At 47.2% G+C, this 21,395-nt stretch overlaps 2 protein-coding genes across 2 annotated transcripts in view; one reads left to right on the top strand and one right to left on the bottom strand.

Moving 5' to 3' along the window:
- Positions 1–9,241, top strand: part of CYSTM1 (cysteine rich transmembrane module containing 1) — a 53,895-nt gene extending 44,654 nt beyond the window's left edge. The window contains exon 3 of the mRNA XM_081137318.1: positions 8,754–9,241. Within this exon, the coding sequence (XP_080993444.1) occupies positions 8,754–8,860 (107 nt within the window). The 3' untranslated portion in view covers positions 8,861–9,241. The remainder of the gene's footprint in view (positions 1–8,753) is intronic.
- A 1,057-nt stretch (positions 9,242–10,298) lies between these two features.
- Positions 10,299–21,395, bottom strand: part of PFDN1 (prefoldin subunit 1) — a 56,894-nt gene continuing 45,797 nt past the window's right edge. Inside the window, exon 4 of the mRNA XM_081137316.1 lies at positions 10,299–11,032. Within this exon, the coding sequence (XP_080993442.1) occupies positions 10,949–11,032 (84 nt within the window). The 3' untranslated portion in view covers positions 10,299–10,948. The remainder of the gene's footprint in view (positions 11,033–21,395) is intronic.

Raw genomic sequence — 21,395 nt, 5'->3', positions numbered from 1 at the left:
ACTGAATTGCTTTTGCATTGTCATCCAACATCAGCTGACCATTCCACTTCCTTGATCTGTCTGTCCTTTTGCCAGGACCATACCGTCTTGACTGCTGTAGCTTTATATTAAATCTTACTTAAAATAAGGTAGTGGGACCCCTCCAACTTCGATCGTTTTCAAAATTGTTTATCTAGTTCTCTTGCCTTTCTACAAATTTTAGAATCAGTTACAAAAAATACTGCTGAGCTTTTGATTAGAATTGGATTAAATCAACATATCATTACGGGGCCCGATGGGTATTTCAGTGGGATTACTTGCTCACTTACGTGCGTAACCTTTCAGGACACAAGGCAGCCTGCTCTGCCCCTCCTTTGCTATGTTGTGCTTACTCCAGAGTCAAAGCCCCAGCTCGTGGCTGATGACTTTGGTGTCCTTTGAAGTTTGGAAATAAATGAGGTGGGGGCTACATCACACTGGTAGAACAGCCATGAAAAGATGACTAGCATGACGAGGGGCTTGTGGGCCAGGCCATGCTCCGGGTCAGGTAGGCCACCGTCATTCACAGCCTTGGTGTCCATGAGTCGCAGCTTCTGAGCAGTTTGTGAGCAAGGCTGCACTGGTTTGCCAGCCCTTAGAGGATCTGTGCCTCGAGGTCGTTACTCCCCTGCCACAGGGTCATAGAACTGTTGTGTTCTGGGCAGGATCAGGTTTTTTTTCCTCTGGATTTTCCTTAATTTCTTCTGCCTGGCATAACAGCCCCGCTCATACTTATTTCTCCAAAAACTGTATTAGAAATATATTCATGATACAGTGAGTTGCGTCCTCCCTTCTGCTGTAGCAGTGTCACCTGACGTTGGGCTTATACTTGACCCCTCTCCCCCCTTTACCTTTATGGGGACATCTTTCCCCACTCATACCCATGGTTTCTGTCTGAGGGGATGGTACAGACTCCCGGCAGAACAGTGGGGTGCCTGGGAATCGCCTGTGGTGCTCCCATCCTATGTACTCCTGCCCGCTATTGCCCTACCATCCCCTCTGTCTCGTGGCTGGCTTCAGAGTAAAGGAAAAACTGCTTTCTACTCTCCAAACAAAACAACAAACAGGCTCTTCTAAGGTGTCTCTTCCCCTCTGGGTATATGAGATTATTCTCCAAAGTCATGTGCCACAGAAGTGGGTCTGTCGCCTTAGTAAGCCATCTGAGGTTGCCTTTTGGTGGCTGCTTCTCTCACCAGCATGAGGCTCTCAGTCTTCTCCTCAGATTTATAAATACTAAAATTATAAGTCATTTTATAAACTCATCTGGATAGACCGGACCCTACCCCAAAGCTGTTCAACCCTCCTGTCAGCCAAGGCGTGTTTGTGAATGTGCAGGACCCTGTACTCTGGGCCTTGGGTGCGCGCTGCCAGGCCAGCAATCGCAAATGTAGATGCTGCACCAGGATGCCTGGCACTTCAGTTTTTAAGTTGTATGGACATAAACAGTGAATGTGTATCAAATTATGAAGGATGACATTTGAAATGTACTGTGTGATCCCACTAAGAATCCCCACGATGAAACTTTCCATTTGTGAACAGACCTGTTTTTTCTTCTTAATACCTTTGTCCTCATTTTCCCAAGTTATGTAAGGCAGTAGTTTCCACAGATGTCTGTCCTTCCTAGAGAGGAGGAAGCAGAGGCTCCACGAGGTCAAGCGGCTTCCCCGAGGTCACCTAGCAATGAAAACGGGGCCAGGACCTCAGCTGGGATCTGCCCAGCTCCCGAGTCAGTAGCAGGGATATGGGCCCCGGTTTTTACGTCTTTTGTTGGTGCTAGTGTGTGTTTGGGGGGGCGGGGGGGGCGCTTATTTTCTGTTATTTAAGTGGGGTGAGTTCCACTTTCCCCCTTGTAGAATGGCGAGGTCTTTACTGGAAAGTACCTTTGGTCAGCTTCCAGCACTGCGCTGAGTGTTCCATGAGGAAAGTGATGCGCACTCGGCGATCTCACACACACCATTCAGGCTCCTCAGCCACCTTCACTTCTGCAGCATCTCCATTTGGGAGGCGAGAGGGTGGGAGGAAGTTGGTCCTTTCACTTTAATATTGTGTGACCATGGACCAAAAATGCTATCAGCTCCTTTACCCCATTTCTGCATTTCTTTCCTAGACCAAAAAAACAGACTGAAGAACTGCCTCTTGATACTCTCTTGTCCCCAGAAAATTCAGTCCCTTTCCTGAGTCAATTAAAAAGGCCACCAGTCCTGATGGAACTTCTGAGATTCAGCTGTGGACTGATCACATGCCATTGGCTTTGTTTTTTTTAAGGCATAAGGAGAAACACCTTACTCTTCAGTTTTCAGTCTTCTAAGTACGTACATCCCTTCTAACTTGACCATCCTTTCGTATTATGTTCCACAGCTGTTCTTCCTGCGGACGTGTCTACGTTGTCTTAGTGATGGTCAGGCTCGCAGCTCAGTGAACGCGCGCACACTGAGAGGGTTGCCTTACTTTATCTAAGGAAATGAGATGCTTCTAAACATTTCACCCTCTTGTCCCTGAGGGGTCTCAACGGTTGAAGTTGTGTGTTCTGCCTCCCTGGGAGCTGCAGTGCTAACCACGGATAGCCAGTTCCCCGCTTTTGTCATCCCGTGGTGATCTGGGGCCACATGTACAAATATGAATCTGAATACAGGGTGCAGGCGCCCCTCTCCACACACAGACCCAGAATAGGAAAACGTGTTTCTGGGGTTTCTTCCGTAGGGTGTCCTCCCTCCTCCACTTTATGCTATGCCCTGGGCCTAGCACTTTACATTGTCTTGTTTTTGTCATAAAATGTAGGCTCTCAGGCACTACTTTTCCCATTTTGCAAGTGAGAAGACTGTGGTTAAAGGGAAGCTGTGACTTGTTTGGGGTCAGATGTCCTGTCAGTGGCAGTGTCAGGATTGGAACCTAGGCAGCACCACTTCAGAGCCCAGGTACATAGATACTGTCCTTAAACAATGAAGCAACACAAGGGGTGAGTGGTCAAGGAAAGTCTGGAGTAGATCTGTTGAGGGGAAGGGTCCAGTCACCTCTCCTCCCCCCATCCCCAGGAGGTGCCTTGTTCTGGGCCAGCACACCCACTCGCCTGCCTGGAGATTGCCAAGTGGCTGCCAGGAAGGGCCCTGAAATTCCCTCCATTTCCCAAGTCATTCTGAGGCAATGGGCCCTGACTCTCTTGGGGACATAACTGTAGATCTCGCCCTCCTGCAGAGAGGAGGCCTTTCGCCCTTGCATACATAACCACATTTCAGGTCACTTGCAGCCAGGCTGCTGATTTGAAGTGAGTCTAATCTTGATGTGCAGAGCACGGGGCCAGGAGGCAGAAGGTTTGGGCGACAAGCCAAGTACCTACCTTTGATTACTACGTGACTTCAGTCAAGTTATTTCCCTTCTTTGAACTCAGCATCCTCTTCTGGAAAATGACTGGCAGTTGTGATCCCCAAGGCAGTTTCACCTGCAGTTTGGTCTACGATACCTCAGTTGTTTCAGGGTCTATAGCCAACCCTGTCCTAGTGGTCCCAGCAGGTCTAGCCCAAGGACAGGGCCACAGGAGGTGATGGCAGTGGGGTCCTGCTTATCAGACTGCCACAGTGTCTTATCTGTTTTTGTTGTTTATAGAGAATTTTGCTATCAGATCTACTCTTCATAGAACTGATTGGGGCAGACAGGGCTAAGTTCAAGTGGCCTTGTGACTGAGGGAGGGGGGCTGGGTCCCATCCCTCCTCTGGATGCTCTGAGTGAGATGGGCCTGGGGTTCACTAGACTCTCATCAGTCTCTCAAAATGTGTGGTCTTGGCTGAGATAGCTGCTTGGTTTTGTCTAGCAACTGCATCCCTTGTAGGATGGTGGCAGCTGCGCTTCTGGAGATGTTAGAACAAGGACCCACACACAGGTCAAGCTCTCACCCTTTCCACACCAATCCACAAACACTTGAGCACTGTTTGGAGAGGGATGGTGCGCTGAATGCTGGATCAGCAGGGTGGCAGTCAGTGATGTGGGTGGGCAGGTGAACTGCTTGGCCAGCTCCCAGACTGTTCCACCTTGGAGTGGGTATCCTAGGACACTGAAGCAGAGAGAGGGACAGAGACTTGGAGACATGGCCTCTCCTGACTCACAGCTTCACAGAAGAGACAATGAGGCCAGAGCTGAAGCTACAGGAGGAGGCATGAGGAACGGGGGACAGAGGCCCAGGAGGCCCATGAAGGCCTGAGCTTAGCAGACAAAGGCAGCTGCTGCAGAGCCAAGGCCAAGGCTGTGCCAGCCCCACATCCCACCTCCCTGTGGAGAAAGATGAAAGTGGAACATATTCCTAACCTCTCCTGCTCTTAACTTTCAGCCTCCAGGGAAAACTACACACCTTGATCGCTCTGCTTTTTCTAGCCACCCCTTCCCCGTCACTCCCCGCTCAGCATACCTAACCCGGTGCTAACAGGCTTGTGCAGGTGACACAGTGGCACTGCCTTCAGGGCATGTTTTCTCACTAGTGCAGCCCCTGTGCTGAGTAATAAGTGATCCCACTACACAAGCACATCCAAGGAAAGTTGAAGTGAATCCTCAGCAAGTTGTATACTCTCCCCTCGGCCTCCATGGAAGGGACAGGATCCATGCTAGAGCTACCTTGAGATTTTACCTACTCCAAAAATGCTTAGATTTCCCCCTCCCTGCCTGCCTCTTGGTCTGAGCAGGAGGAAAGCTGTTCCAGCATCGTCTGCTACCTCTGGAAAGGCTGACTGGGTGTTTCTGTTGTTCAGATTCTGAAGGTGGGCTGAGGGCAGCTGAGGCGGGCACAGGCTCCAGGCCTCCTGCCTCTGGCAAAGCTGTCATTTTGCTAGAGGCACTTCTTGGAAGGTGCAGTGGCTGTGGTGGTGGTAGCAATTGAGGAGCAGCCCTGGGTGCCATGACTGGTCTGGGCCTCGAGAGACCAAGATGTAGCTTCCTAGTTCATGGAGCAAGAAGGCCCAGATGTCAGAACTCTGGGAGGCCCCAGTCTTGTTTGCTTCTCCTTATTAGCCCCTCCTGGGTTGTGACTATGTACAGATGCATTCTCAAAAGGATGGGCCATACAGCTCCATTACCACCAGCACCCGATTAATCATTTAAAATGTCTGAGCCGAGCAACTAAAAGGTTTCAGATTCCAGGAAGGAGCTGACTGAGGAGTCTTCAGCTGAAAAGGCCTCTGCTCACATTTCTTGAGAGTCATCTCTGCCCTGGCCCCTGTGTGGCCTGGACTCCATTTGCCCACTGCCTGCCCAGAACCAGGTTTTGTGAATGGCACCCTTGGGGCTGCTGGTTGATATGTGTGGTGGGCTAAGTTGTAGTGGGCTGGTGACCCTGTAGAAGACCCCAGGGCTTGGGCAGGCATCTGGGCTCAGGGGGCTGTATGTCTCCAAGCATCTTCCATCTATTTACTCTGGTTCCAGCACAGAGGCAAGAGGGTAAGTGGGAGCCTCTGACAGAAGCTGCTCTGCACCAAGACTTGCCAGGGCCTTTCTGACCTAGTCTGGCCTCTGGGTCACAACTATTTGCTCATACACCCCTCCCTGATTCTCTCTGCCCTCCACCACCCCTCTGTTCTACTTGCATTCACATGCCAAAGCCCCTTAGTAAGCTCCACCCTGGGCAGAGGCTGAGAACACTGAGGGTTGGTGCCAAAGGGCTGTTTGGGAGGCAAGAGACACAAGCCAGTGAAGGGTCCCCCTGGGTCTGATCTCCAACTCGACCAGTTTTCTGGGAATAGAGTGTCCCTTCAGCCCTTTCTTGCCTGAACCAATTGGCCCTGTAAGGCCCTGCCCGTCCCCAAGCTGGCCACAGGGGGGCACCTGATCTCCAAGGAGCTCAGTCCGAGCAGCCACTGCAGGCCAACAGAACCTCTCCCTGTACCTGGGCACTGACTTCTGAACCACCTGGAAAGGCAGTGCCTGCTCCCACCCCCACCTCCTATGGCTCTTTGAACCTTCTCCCTTCCCTCCTTTTGAAGAATGTTTTGTTTTCAAACAACTTTAGACTTAGATAAGAGTTACAGAAATGGTAGTTTCTGTTCTGTATACTGTTCACCCAGCTTCCTCTAATATTTAACACCTTACATAACCATGGTTTTGCCCTCTTTTTATGCCTCGATTGCCAGAAGAGAGGAGTGGCCTGGGTGGAGAACACTCCACTGGAATCATCTCTGCCTCAGCTCCTGCTGTAACCAGCACTGCTAGTGAAGCTTCAGTACACATGGTCCCCTGGCTTCCAGTAGCCAGGGAGGGCGTCATGACCTAGGACACAGGCAGCAGGGGCTGCACACTGGCTGGCATGGTGGTGGAGTTCTCAGGCAGATTCACCCACTGGGTGGCAGGGAGGGGGACAGAGTGGAAGGTAATTTGCAGTGGCCCCCAGGTGGGGTGGTGTCCTGGAGCAGACTAGGCCATGCAACTCAGTGCAGCAGGGACCCTCCAAGTAGGTAAGGCATTTAGGAAGACAGTTGTAAAACGTGCCATTTCTGGGCCCCACAGTGGGTCTATGAGGAACTGTGAGGCCTTCGTCAGAGCAAGTCACTTACCTGCACACCTGCCTTCCTCCATGTACTCTTGACAGTTTGGGGGCAGAGGTTCTGTTCTCAGCTAATGGAGAGTCATAAGGGCTTTGGAAGACTTGGTACTCCAGAAAGGAAGTGATTCAGGTTTCTAAGGTACGTACAGCACTAACCACCCGTCAAGGCTGGCGCAGCCCTCTGGTCTGAAGTCCTCTCTCCTATAGCCAGACTATTTCTAACCTCTGTAGGCACTGGCTGGGAGTAATGAGCTCAAAGTACTTATTGCCCCAGGTTTCGGAGTATGTCATGTGAAATGCGCCCTGGCAAAGGCAAACTGAACTAAAGGAGCAAGTGATAGAGGAAGTGAGACTGGGACATTTTTGTTTCCCTGACTAAGCTGCCTGAGGTTCAGTGGTTCTAACAGGAGGGAAGCGGTGAGGGGACAGGGTTGGGAAGACCAAGTAGTCCTGTGTATAGAAGGCCCTCAACATGGGTCCTTCCACATCTGTGAGCACCTCAGTAACTGGTGGCTTAAGAGAAACTGCAGGACCTTTCACATGGCAACTCTGCTACAGGCCTGGATCAAGCAGGCTACTTCTAGAGCTGGCAGGGGAGGGGGTCTTTCTATCCCAGGGGCAGCAGAGCCAGCGCTCTGGCAGGAAGAATACAGGAAGGGATTATTCAAGGGGTTCCACAGCCAACTGTGTCCTCAGTTTCCCTGTCCAGAGCTGCCCATGCAGGATCAAGGGAGGTTGGGGACTTGGGCCCGTCATCTGGGCAGATGGCAAGTGACACCCTGCCTAGGGCTCTCCTGCTGCAGTGACCCCAGAGTCTGGAGTGCCCCGGCCTTCAATGGGTAGGGTGGGTTCTGGGTGTTGTGAGAGGACTGGAACCCATTCAAACCTGGGCAAGCCTGGCCTGCCAAAGGCCTGGGTTCAGATCCTGCTGCCTTTGGCTGGTCATGTGTGTTTGAACAAGAACCTTAACCTTGGTAAACCTGGAGTTCTTCACATGTGAAATGATAATACCTATCTCAAGGTTATTGTTAAGACTAAATCAGGTAATACGCCTTATCAGGCCTCAGAATAAACAGGTTGTCTTCTCCTCTTTGAGTAGGCTTTCCCAGTGTTGCTGAGTGGGGCCAAATGAAAGCAGGCTGAGATTAAACATGTGCCTGGAGAGAAGGGGAAGGGATGTCTCTGTGGAGGGCAGCTGATACAATGGGAGAACCTGGAAAGCTCGCTACTAACCTGGCCTATTCTAGCTACTATACCAGGCTCCAAGAGAGGAGGTATAAAAATAGATATGCAAAAATAGAACCGAAAGAAGGTTGCCAAAAGGACTGGTTTAATTTCTAAGATTCATGAACTTTCAAAGTTTAAAATCCTTACTGCCTATAACTAAGTCCGATGGTGGTGGTTTTGAGATTTTCTTAAAAGTGGCCACAGATTCTCTGAGGCCAAGGATGACCATCAGCCATTTTAAGGATGTCCTTACCGGAAGAGGCTGATGTGGGTCGCAAGTCAGCTGATGAGTAAAGGGTGGCTGGGGTGCTTCTTGACCTGTGGAATTGTTTTCCACTCAAATCTCTTAACAGAGCCCTTAGTCCTGACAGGGGCTCAGATTTCCATCTCCATTCTGAGAAAAAGGAAGCGTGCCAGGCTCCTGCCATCCCTCCCACTCGGACAGGTTTTCATCCCTGCCTGCCACCACTGTGTGTGAAAGCTTAGAGGCTGGGGCACATTCTGATACTGTGCATCGTGCAGTGCCCAGGTATGAGGATCTAAGATTCTTGGTTATTCTTTTAGGAACTAAAGCCCCTTTTCTAGGAGATTTTGGTTCTCTTGGGAGAGGGTTTAGCTGTATCTAAAGAAATGTCCCCCCAGACCCCTACAGGGTATGGGACATAGTGCTGCTGCTTGGTTTATAAGCCAGGTTGGGTTAGCCAGCGCCGGCCAGGTAGCAATGGACACTTCTTATGCCTTGGTGCCAGGCAGCTGTATAGGTTCCCTAGTGCTTGTCCCTGCAGGGATGAGTGTCCTAAGGAGGAGGAAGAAAGTAGCTGAGTTCACTCTTCCTCCCTTCATCACCCACAACGGCATAAGCAGAAAGGCACCCCGTCTGCTCAGTGGCCTTCCATGCCGTAGCCCTCTCTTGGCCTGGGAGGCGTGGGCTCTGTAGGGCCCAGAGTTTGTGCCACATTCATTCTTACCCTCTCTCCTCTCTCCACTCCAGTGTATGTAGTGGAAGACCAAAGAAGGGATGACCTGGGCGCATCCTCCTGCCTCACAGCCTGCTGGACTGCTCTCTGTTGTTGCTGTCTCTGGGACATGCTCACCTGACCAGCCTGGCCCTGCTGTCCTGCCAGCTCTGCTGCCACCTCCAACAGGTGTGCCTGCCCCCATCTCTTCTGATTGCTGAAATAAATGACTAGCTCTGCGCAGACACTTCTACCTTCAACACAGTGGGATTCTAGATTAGTGGGTTACTGCTGTTTAATTCAGTGACTTGATCTTTCTAATGTTCAAAATCCATTTCCTATTGGCCTTTCACAAATGTGCTTAATGACTTTCCTTTTATTTTTTTGGCCAAAGGCTTAGTTATGAAATATATATTTATAATTTTTAAATTATACATTCAAGGTAGTAGCATAATGTAACATACCACTGAATGATTTCTCTGCTAACACCCTGTATGTTTTAATAAATTTGTCTAAACTTCAACTGTCTGAATTATTCCAGATAAAATTTAAGCCCTGGGTATCTCAGCTAGTGGCCACTGTCCAATATATGATGAGGGGCCTATTTACCTTTTCATTCTGGCTACTGCATGAGCAGGGTGGGTGTTATTAGCAAAGTAAATCCCAAGGCTGGGTGGCCTTCAGCCAGGTCATAGGGTCCTTGCTGAGCTAGCGTTCTCTCTCTAGTCCCACTCAAAGATGGGCTCACCGATGAGCCATACCCACGTCTACCCAGAGCCTAGGAAAGGGCCTCTTGGTAACTGTGGGCTGCCCCCAGCAGGAAGGAGAGTAGGACCCCACAGCGAGGGTGGGGCCAGACCCAAAGCTTTCTTTTCTTGCTGTCCCCTCCCAACACATACCACCCCCCTGACACACACATACAAGACAGAAGAGCCATCAATTCAAACCAGTCAATCATGCCACACATCTCAGTTTTGGCCACAGGGTGGCACTGAGCTGCCAGAGCAGCAAGTCAGTTTCTCTCTGAGGGCATGCCCTGCCAGCTCTAAGACACTGCAGTTGAAAGCTCTCTGCCTGCCCTCTGAGAAGTGATGTGCTTATAAATATTTAACTACCAGTGCTCTCTCTTTAAAGACAAACAAAAAAACCATGATTTTGTAGCATCACCTGATTTCTGTAGAGTAAATGGTCCCACCATAGTTGATTTCAAGCTACCATGATGTCCCAAGAGAGGAGTTGGGAAGAGAAGCCAAGAGTGCACCATTATGTAGTAGTTCCACCGTCCAGATACAACAGACTGTTAACCTCAAAAACAAGATCACAGGCAGATTTAGTTATTAGGAAGAAAGAGGTTTTGAATATTTATTACCCTTATTCTTTAATAATTTAATTGTAAAGTTACATAATTTAACTTTTAATAATGGCTGTGTTTAACAACTGGCAACAAAATTCCTGACAATTAAACAACTGGCTCTCCTGAGCCAGTGTAAGCCAGCTCCAGCACACCACTGCCCCCGAGCCTCTAGGAGGTCCCAGGATTGTCACGTCCACCTTATGACATTGACCAAATGGACAGAGTCTTGGAGGTGTTGCTGGTTTATTACTCATTTTTTTTGGAATGTTTAGGAGAAAGCAGGAAAGGAATCTTTAGGCAGACTGCCACTGAGGAACTGCTGTCCTGCTCCCTTAAATTCAACTATGCCCTGGTCTTTCTTTCCTATCTGCACATTACACGGAGGCTGTGAGCTTGAGGGGTTTACTCAAAGGATCAGAAAGAAGAGGGGAAGGCTTCGATGCAAAGGATCAGAGAGGGACAGGTAAGAGCTCAGGTAGAGATGGCCTCTGCGCCTCTGTTCTCATCTGTTGGCTCAAGAAAAGCAGACTTAGTAGAGTGGCACAAATGCCTTTTATTGGTCTGACCAGCATGACTAGTAGGGGGCATGGGCAGAGCTCCCCTATCTGTCCTGGCTCCAATCTTCCCTCTCCTGAGAGTTCATGACTCACCTCCAGGGGAGAGGAGTGTCTTAGGCAGGGGTGGCAGGCAAAGCCAGGAAAAATAATACAGGGTTGGGATTTGAAAGGGGCTCAGGGTGATGTAGAAAACATAGGGTTACCAGACCATCCAGATAAAACATCTATCAGGGTAAAGCAGAGGCCATTTCCCTGCATAGGCTCCTTGTCCTTGCCAAGAATAGGAGGGGTCAGGAGGAAAAGTTTCCCTTGAGGCTTCCTACTGTGCCCTTCGTGCCATCAGCATCTCCCGGATGTTGTCCTCAGCTTCCTTCACACTGCGCTCCAGGTAGGATTTTTTCTGCTGCAATAGGAGAAAAAAACAAGGGTTACGAATGGGCTGGGTTGGCAGATGCGACTTTTATGCCCAATGGTCATGACTTCTCCTCTGTGACCAGTGACTTCCAGGAGCATGCTGTTGATTGGGAGCCAGGTGTATACACCTGACACATGGCAGGAGGAGGTTGCTTGGTACAGAAAGCAGAATGCTGTAGAAGGCAGTAGCACTCTTCCCCTAGAAGGAAGTAGACTCTAAAAACAGGCATCTGGGTACATAAAGTTACACCGGACAAAGGCCAGGAAATTCCAGGACAAAGCTCCAGCCCCAGAGCAAACTGTGTCTCAAGGTTTTCCATGGCTCCGGCCAGGTCTAGTAGCCACCACCACTGCAGAATGGACTGTGTACCCTCTGCTCTGTTCAGTGAGATGATAGGCTTCTTGAGTCCTAAAAAGCTGTATCACACATCTCACAGAGGCAGATGAGTCAGGATGAAATCTGCTTTTCTAATGAAACTGCTGCCAGCCAGGAATCCAGGACAGTGACACACTGAGTAAAACACACCTTTTGGAACTTGACCTCCTTTCCCCATCTGGGTCCTAAATTAAAAATCTCAAACAAAGAACTTTACTTTCAGGAGACACATCTGGACCAGGATTACAAAAGATCAGTCAAAGGAAATGATGTCTGTACATTATTTGCCCTGTGGTCACCCCACAAGTATGGTGGCTTCACCACTGGTCCCTGCTCTGAAGACATAGTTGTGGCTACATTCCCACTGAACAGACATGAAAGGAAGGCTCCCTTTTTGAGGAATACTCAAAATAACCCCCTCCCAGGATGCATGGGATGAAGCCAGTAATGCAGAGCACTGGCCCAGGCAGCCCAGCCCAGATGCAGCGTGCCCTTCTCTCAACCCTACCCCTTCACACGAGCAGCTGTGGCTTCAGGTTGACCACTAGAATGCCCAGAAGACCCAGGGAAAGGCCAGGGCAGAGGACAGGTGAGCAGCCTGGTCTGACAGGCCTTGCAGGAAAATCTAAATGAATGTCTCTATTGCTCGAGGCCTGCACCACGAAACCTCTATACATATCCCTGCCTCTAACTTCTCCCACACTCTGCCCAGATACTTATTAAACAATACATTTAGAGACCTTTTTCTGTAGGTGCCAAATGCTGTGGCATCCACGAATCTTTATCAGTTTTTGTATGAACCTCTAATTCCTGTTTGTCTTCTTTTACTTCAAATGTCCTGACAAGAAAGAGCCTGTCTCCCATCTGTCCAACGTCCATACAATTCCTTACAAACAACAGGAATGCTATAAAAACTCACAGAACCATAATTTGATGGCCATAAATGTATGTTATTGCTAAAGAATTTTAACTACATTGCTAAACCTGATACAGCCCTATCATTGTCATATCCGAGTGGGGACTTCCTTTAATAAACAACCCTTAGACTGTGAGTTAAAAAGAGAGAAATACTAATAACACCTGACACACCACTGAAGAATGTATAGGTACTGGGTGTTGCACAGAAGGGGAGTAGCAGCTAGATAGTGCCATTCAGCATCCAGCCCCTTGGGAATCTAAGGAAAAGGCTAGTAGAGCAATCTGGGTTGTACTCCTGCAGTAGTCAGCCAAGGTTCAGGGCTCAGGGACCCAGGTGTGCTGTACTCCATCTCTGCCAACTTGCTGCCCCAACTGGCAAAACCACAAACCTGGAACATCAGCAATAGCTTTCTACCTACTGTCCAGGCCTCTGGACAATCAATTCAGTATCAATCCAGATCAAAATCAAAGTAATTCTTATCTTTAAAATTCTTTCATTCTATAATGTCTATTCCTTCTGTCTTCCACTTCCAGTTACATGACTTTTTCATGATTCTACCAGTGCATATCCTAAAGTCTTCAAGTTTCAAAAAATAATGCAAAATGAACTTGTCTATTTTAAAATCTTTAACTAAATTTGCTGGACATGAAAACAATTTTTTTCATCCCAACAGATGGGGCATCCCTAGCACAGAGGGACCTGTTTTCTAACTGTATTTCAATAGGTTCTTTCTCATCCTCAAACACACCTAAGCCCAAAAAAGGCTCATAATCAAACCCAGACCACAGCACCTGTCATGGGTTGAATTGTGTCTCATAAAAAGATGTTGAAGTCCTAACCCCTGGTAACAGTGAATGTGACCTAATTTGGAAAAAGGGTCTTTGGAGATGTAACCAAGTTAAGATGAAGTCATACTGGATTAGGCTGGGCCCTAAATCCAATGACTACTGTCCTTATAAGAACGCTGCATGAAGACAAAGGGACACGCAGGAAGAATGCAATACATCGCCGGAAGTACAAAGTGGAGGGTTGCATCTATAAGCCAAGGAAGGCTAAGGATGGTCAGCAGCCACCAGAAGCTCAGAAGAGGAATGGAAGAATTCTTCCCTAGGCTCTTCAGAGGGAGCAGAGACCTGCAACACTTTGATTTCGGACTTCTAGCTTCCAGAACTGAGAGAATAAATTTCTGTTGTCTTAAACCACCCACTTGGTGGTAACTAGTTATGCAGCCCTAGAAAACCAACATAGCACCTGAAATGAGGGATGCCCCCAGAGACAAAATCTACCACAACGCTCTTCTGGACCCACTGCCTCTGAGCACACTGAACTGCACAGGCATGGGTAAGGATCCCTTCAAGTTAGTACTATCAGACCGACTTCTCCCCCCGAAACTGGTAGAATTGACCCAAATACAAATCCGACTGTCAGAGAGAATGGAGAAAATGAAGGAACTAATAATTAAGTCAAACTTTCCCCTCCTTCGATCTCCACAGCTTCTTTGTAAAACTAGTCAAACCAGAAATCCTGTGGACCCCAGCCTTCCCCATTTCTGTAAATGACAACTCCGTTCTTGTAATTGCTTAAGACTGAAACTTTGGTGTCATCTTTGACTCTTCTGTCACATCTGACATCCAATCAACCAACAAATCCTGTTACACTATCTCAAAATGTATCCAGAACCTGACCTGAATGAATAGCCTCGTAAATGGTCTCCTTTCTTCTTCCCTTGACCCCCTTCAGTTTCTTCTCCACAGTGGCCAGAGTCATCTTTTAACATTTAAAACCCTCCAATGGGTTTTACTCAAAAGTAAAAGGTAAAGCCTTTTCAAAAAGCCACAGTCTTGTTCTCAGCTGACTCTCCGACCTCCCCGCCCAAAACTCCCTCTCACTCATTCAGCTCCAGCCACAAGGCCACCGAGCTTTCCCTCCTCTCCACCTGCTACGCTCCCACCTGGCCTTTGCCCTGTGTGTGAGCTGTGTGTGGGAACTCTCTTCACAAACAGCCACATTACTTGCTCCTTTGGGCCTTTCTCAACGTCACTTATGGAAAGGCCTTGATTACGTGCAGCTGCAGACCCCCTATTCTCACCCCGACTTTCCCCCACAGCACCTACTACCACTGGAAGCAGGATTTGTCTGTCTGTCCTCTCTCATAAGAAAAGGTCCATGAGGGAAGGACTTCGTTCTGTCTGCTGATATAGCCCAGTGTCTAGAAGAATGAATGGTACATAACAAACTCAATACCTGTTGAATAAAAGTGTTTACGATGGGCAATGATGCCTTACTGATTGACTGGCACACACGGTCCTTTTTACTTCTCCCCACCAACCTGAATGACTGAGGGACACCCTCCAAAGGAAGCAAAGGCAGAAACTGGCCATTCTCCTTCAAGGTGGTGTGCAGTTTTGGCACTGCCCTCTAACCTCTGCCCCTGGATATACACAAGTCTAAAACTCAAACCTCATGGATCTCAATGGGGCATCAAAGCCTTAGTCCCACAAACAGAAGAGGCCCTTACGCCTTATCAGACCTACTGTAAAACTGTGAAACAAGCCACCCCAATTCCCCACATCCTGAAATGGCAAATCCTCGAGAAACTGCACAGTAACAGGCTGCTGGGAGCTACAAGGAGGCTATGCGGTATAAGCTCCAGGAGGCATTTTTAAACCCAAACCTCCACCAGGAGTCCCAGGAAGGCATTTGCTGGCCTCGCTGCAGCATTTTTCTGTCTTGCTGAGCAATCTCCCTCAGAACACTTTCCCTAGGAATTCTCTAGTGGCATCAAACCACAGAGCTCTGGGTGCAGTGACATTCTTGTGGGGCCTTGTCCTGACATGAAATTCTGCGATTTCCTGTGGGGCTCAGAATGGCAGGGAAATGAAATTGCTGGGCTTACTGCACATCAGCCCGAGTTTCTTTCTGGAAGTCAGACTGGGGCTGGCATTTCATTCTTACCCTCTCACGGAGGAAAGAGGCTCAAGTCCCTAGGACTTTTCTGACATGACACGTCTCTCAGATTGACTCCTGAGGTAATTCATCTTATGACACTTTTCTTAGGAAGTTTGTCCTCTCTAATATTTTCCTGTTTGTCACTTCTTGGGGTACAGAAAAGTTTTCCCCTCTCACCCTCTATTTCCCCATTTACAAAATGAGGATTTGGGCAATACCAGTGTCCCCATTCCCCCATTTTTCTTTAGTCACAGAACTCTTTCTTCAAATGAACTCTTGTCTTAAAGACAAAATAAAGAAGACAGGTACAATGGAACTCAGGGAAGAAGATAAAATGGAGCTCATGACAGATAAAAGCAGATCTTCTGGCTTGTCCCTTGCCTCCAATCCAGTGTACAGGGGCAGCAGGCACGTAGTTTTGGTTCCTTTTGCCCCTAATATTCTGTGAGACCTGTGTTGAGACCCTCTGTTCTGAGCTCCATGTTTCTGACCGAGTTTCACCCACCCTGGTCACACACTTCTTCCTTTACTGAATTTCCAGCTTCTGCAGACAACCGCCAACTTCAAGCTCTACTATTAATAAATAAAAAAAACCTTAGGCAGAGGCTATCTTCTCACTGTCTCTCCCATGACTTCCAAATTAAAAACCTGAGAGCCTCAATGATTCTCGTGTTCTCTCAGTTTGCAAAACTGTAAAATGGCCAGAAGGTGCCAGCTGCCCACAGTGGGGAAGTTTAGCAAGAGACCAAGAACTCACTGAGGGCTGAGGAGGCACATCTTGGCGAGCAAGGCGTAAAATGTGAATAAGGCCAGGAAAGAAGAGGAGGAAGAGAAAAAAAGAAAGGCTACGAGGGGACACAGAGAAGTCAGAAAGGGAAATGACACAGAGAGGGGCAGAGCCCCAGCAAGCAGGAGCTGCGCACAGCTCTGAAAGTGCAAGTGCTGTGATGGCCCCAATGGGCAAGGAGCACTCACCAAAGGCAGGAAAGGCGAGACCTGAGCGGGAATTTAAGGCTAAGAGACCACTGACCCAAAGACACAGGTCCATTATGACCCATTCACTTCACCATTAAGGACACAACTGGACTATAAGGTAATTTATGAACCTATATGATTAGCAAATAAGCTCAAAGAGAAAGCAATTTTAGGCACAGGGCAGGAGAATAAAGAGGTGTGAGAAGAGGTTCCTGTCTCTGCATCTTTTAGAAACTGCTTTCAGAACATCTTTAAGAGGTTTCTCTTCCTCTCTCTCTCTTTCCCTCTCCATCTCCTCCTCTCCCCCCCCCCCCAAATAGCTGCCACGTTATGAGGCTACCTGGAGGATCCCATGCATCAAAGGACTGAGGCTTACCAACCACCACGCCGGTGAGGTTGGAAGCAAAACTCTCCTTACCTCCCCGTGGAGCCTTCAGGTGAGACCACAGCCCCACCGACAACTTGACCGTAACCTCGTGAGAGACCAGAGCCATTGGTACCCAGTGAGCCATGCCCAGGTTCCAGACCCATAGAAACTGAGATAAGAAACGTTTGTTTGTTTTCAGCTAAGTCTGGGGTTAACCTGTTATGCAGCAATAATAAATACAGCTCCTTTTCTGACACATGGCGGTGGAAATAAAGAGGTTCCTCTGCTGAAGGACAGGGATACAAGACGGTTCAGCTGACTGATCTGGTTTTTCTCCCAGGTGTTCTTTTACCTAAGAGACTCTGAGAGGCATTGTATGGGGTCAGACTCCCAAGTGATAAGACGTTCAATCTGCCCAAGAAACCTTTACACTACTCAAGCACCTTACAGCAGAGAGACACTGATGGGGGAAACTCTTATTTCCTCCAAACAAGTGTTTGGCCCCTTAGTCCTCCTAGGGTTTAAGTGATCTCTACTTACTGTTGCTCTCCCTAACGCATCAGCTTCACTTAAGTCCCAGAGAAAGTCCAATCCATCAGACAACCCAGGGAAGAAAGTAGAAAGAAAGTGGAGAGCCAGGAGGGACAACTACTCTAAGGCATATGGCACTGATCAGGCTTTACTTACAGAATCCTGACATGTGTGGGCACCAGGCCTAAAAGGGATGAGACAAGCGAGTAAATCATGTCAAGTGATAAGCAGCTGAAGTAGGCAGGGACGTGTGGCTCAGAGATTAGGGAAGAAGGAAGCTGACCACTAACTTAAATATCTAAAGTAATGGCTCTTAAAGTGAGGTCCCTGATGCCTGGCCAGGCGTGGCTCAGTGGTTGAGCGTCGACCTAGGATCCAGGAGATCGGGGTTCGATTCCCGGTCAGGGCACATGCCCTGGTTGTGGGCTCGATCAATGACTTTCTCATCATTGATGTTTCTATCTCTCTCTCCCTCTCCTTTCCTCTCTCTGAAATCAATACAGATATATTTTAAAAATAAATAAATAAGCAAATGAAAAATATTAAAAAAAAAAAAAAGTGAGGGCCCTGAAAAATTTTGCAGTGTCAGCAACACCTGGGAACTTTTTAGAAATGCACATTCTTGGGCCCCAACTCAGACCCACTTAATCAGAATCCCAGGGGTGGAGCTCAGCAATCTGTGTTTTCACAACCCTCCAGGTGATTCTGAGGCAAACTGAAGTTTAAGAACCACTGTTCAAATGTGGTAGTCAGCAAACTTTTTCTATAAAGGACTAGATAGTAAATACCTTAGGCTTTGTGGTGTAGGCTCTGTCACAACTACTCAGCTCTGCCATTATAGATGCCATAGTCAATGTGTAAACAAATGGGTGTGGTATAAATGAATGCAGATAGCTGTGTTCTAAAAATACAAAAACATGCAGCAAGCCAGACCTGACCAGCAGGCTATAGTTTGCCAACCTCTAGTCTTAAAAAGGAGGGAGTTTTAAAAAGTAGAACTGAGTCCAGCAGTTAGAGATTTCGGAGATTTTTAATTTTCAGTGAGTGCTACTTAATAAGAGCATAAATTTCCATCCATCCATCCTCCTGTTCATTCCTTCAGCCAGCTGCCAAACCATTTCTCCTCTTTTCCCCTCCAAAAACCCTGGTTCTTGAAGTCTGTGGCATTATTTTTTACCATCATCTTCCCCCACCTCGTTGCTGCAATCTTACCAATATCCTTGGGGACTGTCCCTCATTCACTGATGGCTCACCCAGTCTTCCTTTCCACCACTGCTGCCCTACTCAAGGAGGCTTCAACAAGAATGTAGATGCTCCATCAATCCCATGACCTCCTTTCCCCTCAGTTTTTACTTTACCCCAACTCAGCGACCAGTCCATGGTCATATCCTAGAGATCTTGTCAACACCAGTAATTGTACCATCTCCAAAATTTCAATTTCACCACCACTACTTCAATTCTTCAGGTCTCTTCTATCTGATGACTCTCTCTCCAGCACTTCTTCAACCTCGTCATTAAGTGACAAGTTTTTCATGATCCATTATGCTTCCATGGCCTTTCCCCCTCCTATCTGTTAAGCTTTCCACAGTCTTTCATGATATTTATTTCTCTTATAAACACCCTTTTCTCCTTTGCCCCTCTCTCCTTCTGCTGTATTTGCCTGGCTAAATGCCAACCAAGTTAAACCCAACCATCTACCTACTCCATGCTTGTACCTGAACAGCTGAATGCTGCTAGAGAAAAAGACTTAACTGTGCAGAATGGTTTCCCTTTAAATTCAGAACCATGAATCTCAAATGGGCATTCAACGCTGTCTGGAAATTTTATTAAACTTCCTTAATATGTTCACTTGTCTGCTCTCCAAAATAACTGTTTCATACCTTTTTCTCAAATCTCCTATACTCTCTCCTCTCCTCCCCTCTCATTCCCAGCTCACTGAGAAAATTCAAGTAATCTGATGAGAATTTCCTCTTCTTTCCACTACCAGATCGACTACCAACCTCCACCTATAGGTACACCCCCTTCTTTCCCTATTGTTAAAATGGAGAGTGTCCCTGCTTCTATCAAAATGCATACCTTCCACCTGGGTGTTGTCTATCTCCATTCACCTCAAAATTTCAATCCCACAGTTATCCTTTCTTTTTTCTTAATCTTCAATTTATCTTTCTCTGAAACATCCTTCTTGGTTAGACAAATCTTTTTTTTTTTTTAATCTTTCTTGACCTCACATTACCCTGTAGGTACTGCCCCTTTCTCTCTTCCCCTTCTTAGCAAAACTTCTTGAACCATTTGTTTTTATTTGTTTTTAGTAGCTGCCTCCACTTCCTTATCTCCCATCTACCCCTCAGGCCTCTCCAATCATGTCTATCTACTCTATTAAGCTGATGTGGTCCAGCTAACCAATGAGCTCTGCTGCCCAAAGCAGCGCTTGCCTTTCTATTCTCTTCTTACTCAGCCCATCCTTACTCATCAATAGCATTCAACACAATTCTTAAAATACTTTCTTCTCTTAGCTGTCATGATACCACAGTCCAACTTTCCTCCTACGTCACTGGCTACACTCCTTCTAAGTTCTCTTTTGCTGATTCCTCCTCTGCTGAGCTTCAAAATGCTGGCATTTTCCAAGAAGCTGTCCTGGAGCTTCTTTTCCCATCTACACTTTCTCTTAGAAACTCTCATCTAGTCCCATAGATTTAAACATTAATTTAAATAACTCTCAAATTTTTATCTTCAACCCTGACCTCCCCTCAATTCCAGATTTACACATCCAATTGCTTTCCTTACAAAACACATCCTCTTGAATGTCAAACCCAAACTTAACATGTCTAAAACAAACACAACTGATCCACAGTCACCCCAGCCCCCCCCCCCCCCCCGTCTTCTCCATCTCTGTGGATACCACTCATCCATTTGCTCAACTTAAAAACCACTGAAACCAACCAACCAACAAAAAACAGGAGCCACACCGGATTCTTTTCTTTCTCTTTAAACCCTACATGTGTTACAGGCCGTTGAAAAGGCTCTGACTCCTGGCTACCCTATAGATGAGTGATGTCCAGTGTCCTGTCCTCAACTGCCCTGCTCAGCTCCTGTAGACTCATGCTTATGGTTTCTTTTATGGAGTCAGTCCATCTTGCATTTAGTCTTCCTCTTTTCCGGCATTACTGTCTTTTCCAAAGAACTCTGCCTGTAGTAGGGCAACTTCGGTTTTGTCATTTTTGCCTCCAGCGATGTTCCAGGCTTAATTTGCTCTAGAACCATTTGTTCCTCCTTCTGGCAGTTCAGAGTATCTGTAGAGCTCTCCTCCAACATATTTCAAATGAATTAATCTTTTCCTATCATACTTCTTCACTGTCCAACTTTTGTATCTGAACTTAATAACTGGGAATACAAGGATGTGGATGATCTTAGCCTTGGTTTCTAATGACACATCTTTGCTATTGGTGATCTTTCCTAATTCTTCCATTGCTGCCCCTCCAAATCTCAGCCTTCTCTTGACTTCCTGGCTGCAGTCTCTATCTGAATTGACGACTGAGCCAAGCAAAATCTTCAACAATTTCACTGTCTTCACTGTCTATGTTAAATCTGTGTATTTCTTCCTTAGTCATGACTTTTGTCTTCTTGATATTCAAATGCAGACTTGCTTTAGTATTTTCTTCTTTCACTTTCATCAGAAGTCTATTCAAATCATCATTACTTTCTGCCAGCAATGTCATCTGCATATCTGAAGTTATTGATATTTCCTCCAATTTCACCCCTTCTTCCTCTGAGTCTAGACCAGTTTTTTTGTATGTTCTGCATACAGATTAAACAAATCTGTATATTTAAAATATGTGTATGTTCTATACGCAGATTAAGCCAAACCCCACATTCCCCATCCAATGCATCAGCAACTCTTAACTTACTTCCAAATATATTCCAAAATCACATTCTTCTTTCTATCCAGATCCACTGCTACCATCCTAGCCCAAGCCTCCATCATCAAAGCCTGAACGTTTTTCATGAATTTTTAACACGTCAATCAGGTTACTTTCTGCTCAAAACCCTCTAATGTCTTCCTATGACAATTTTTAAAAAATCCAAACTCCTTAACCTGGACAGTAAGGCCCTGCATGTTCTGGTCCCTGCCAAGTACTCCAACCTTATTACCCCTCTTTTCCCTTTTCACTACTTAAATACCTCCATCAAAATAAACGATTCCAACCTTAAGGCACCATCTGTACCTCCACCTAGAA

The sequence above is a fragment of the Miniopterus schreibersii genome, assembly GCF_964146895.1.
Source record: "Miniopterus schreibersii genome assembly, chromosome: 4".
Lineage (NCBI taxonomy): Eukaryota > Metazoa > Chordata > Mammalia > Chiroptera > Miniopteridae > Miniopterus > Miniopterus schreibersii.
This window is presented reverse-complemented; position numbering and strand designations above follow the sequence as displayed.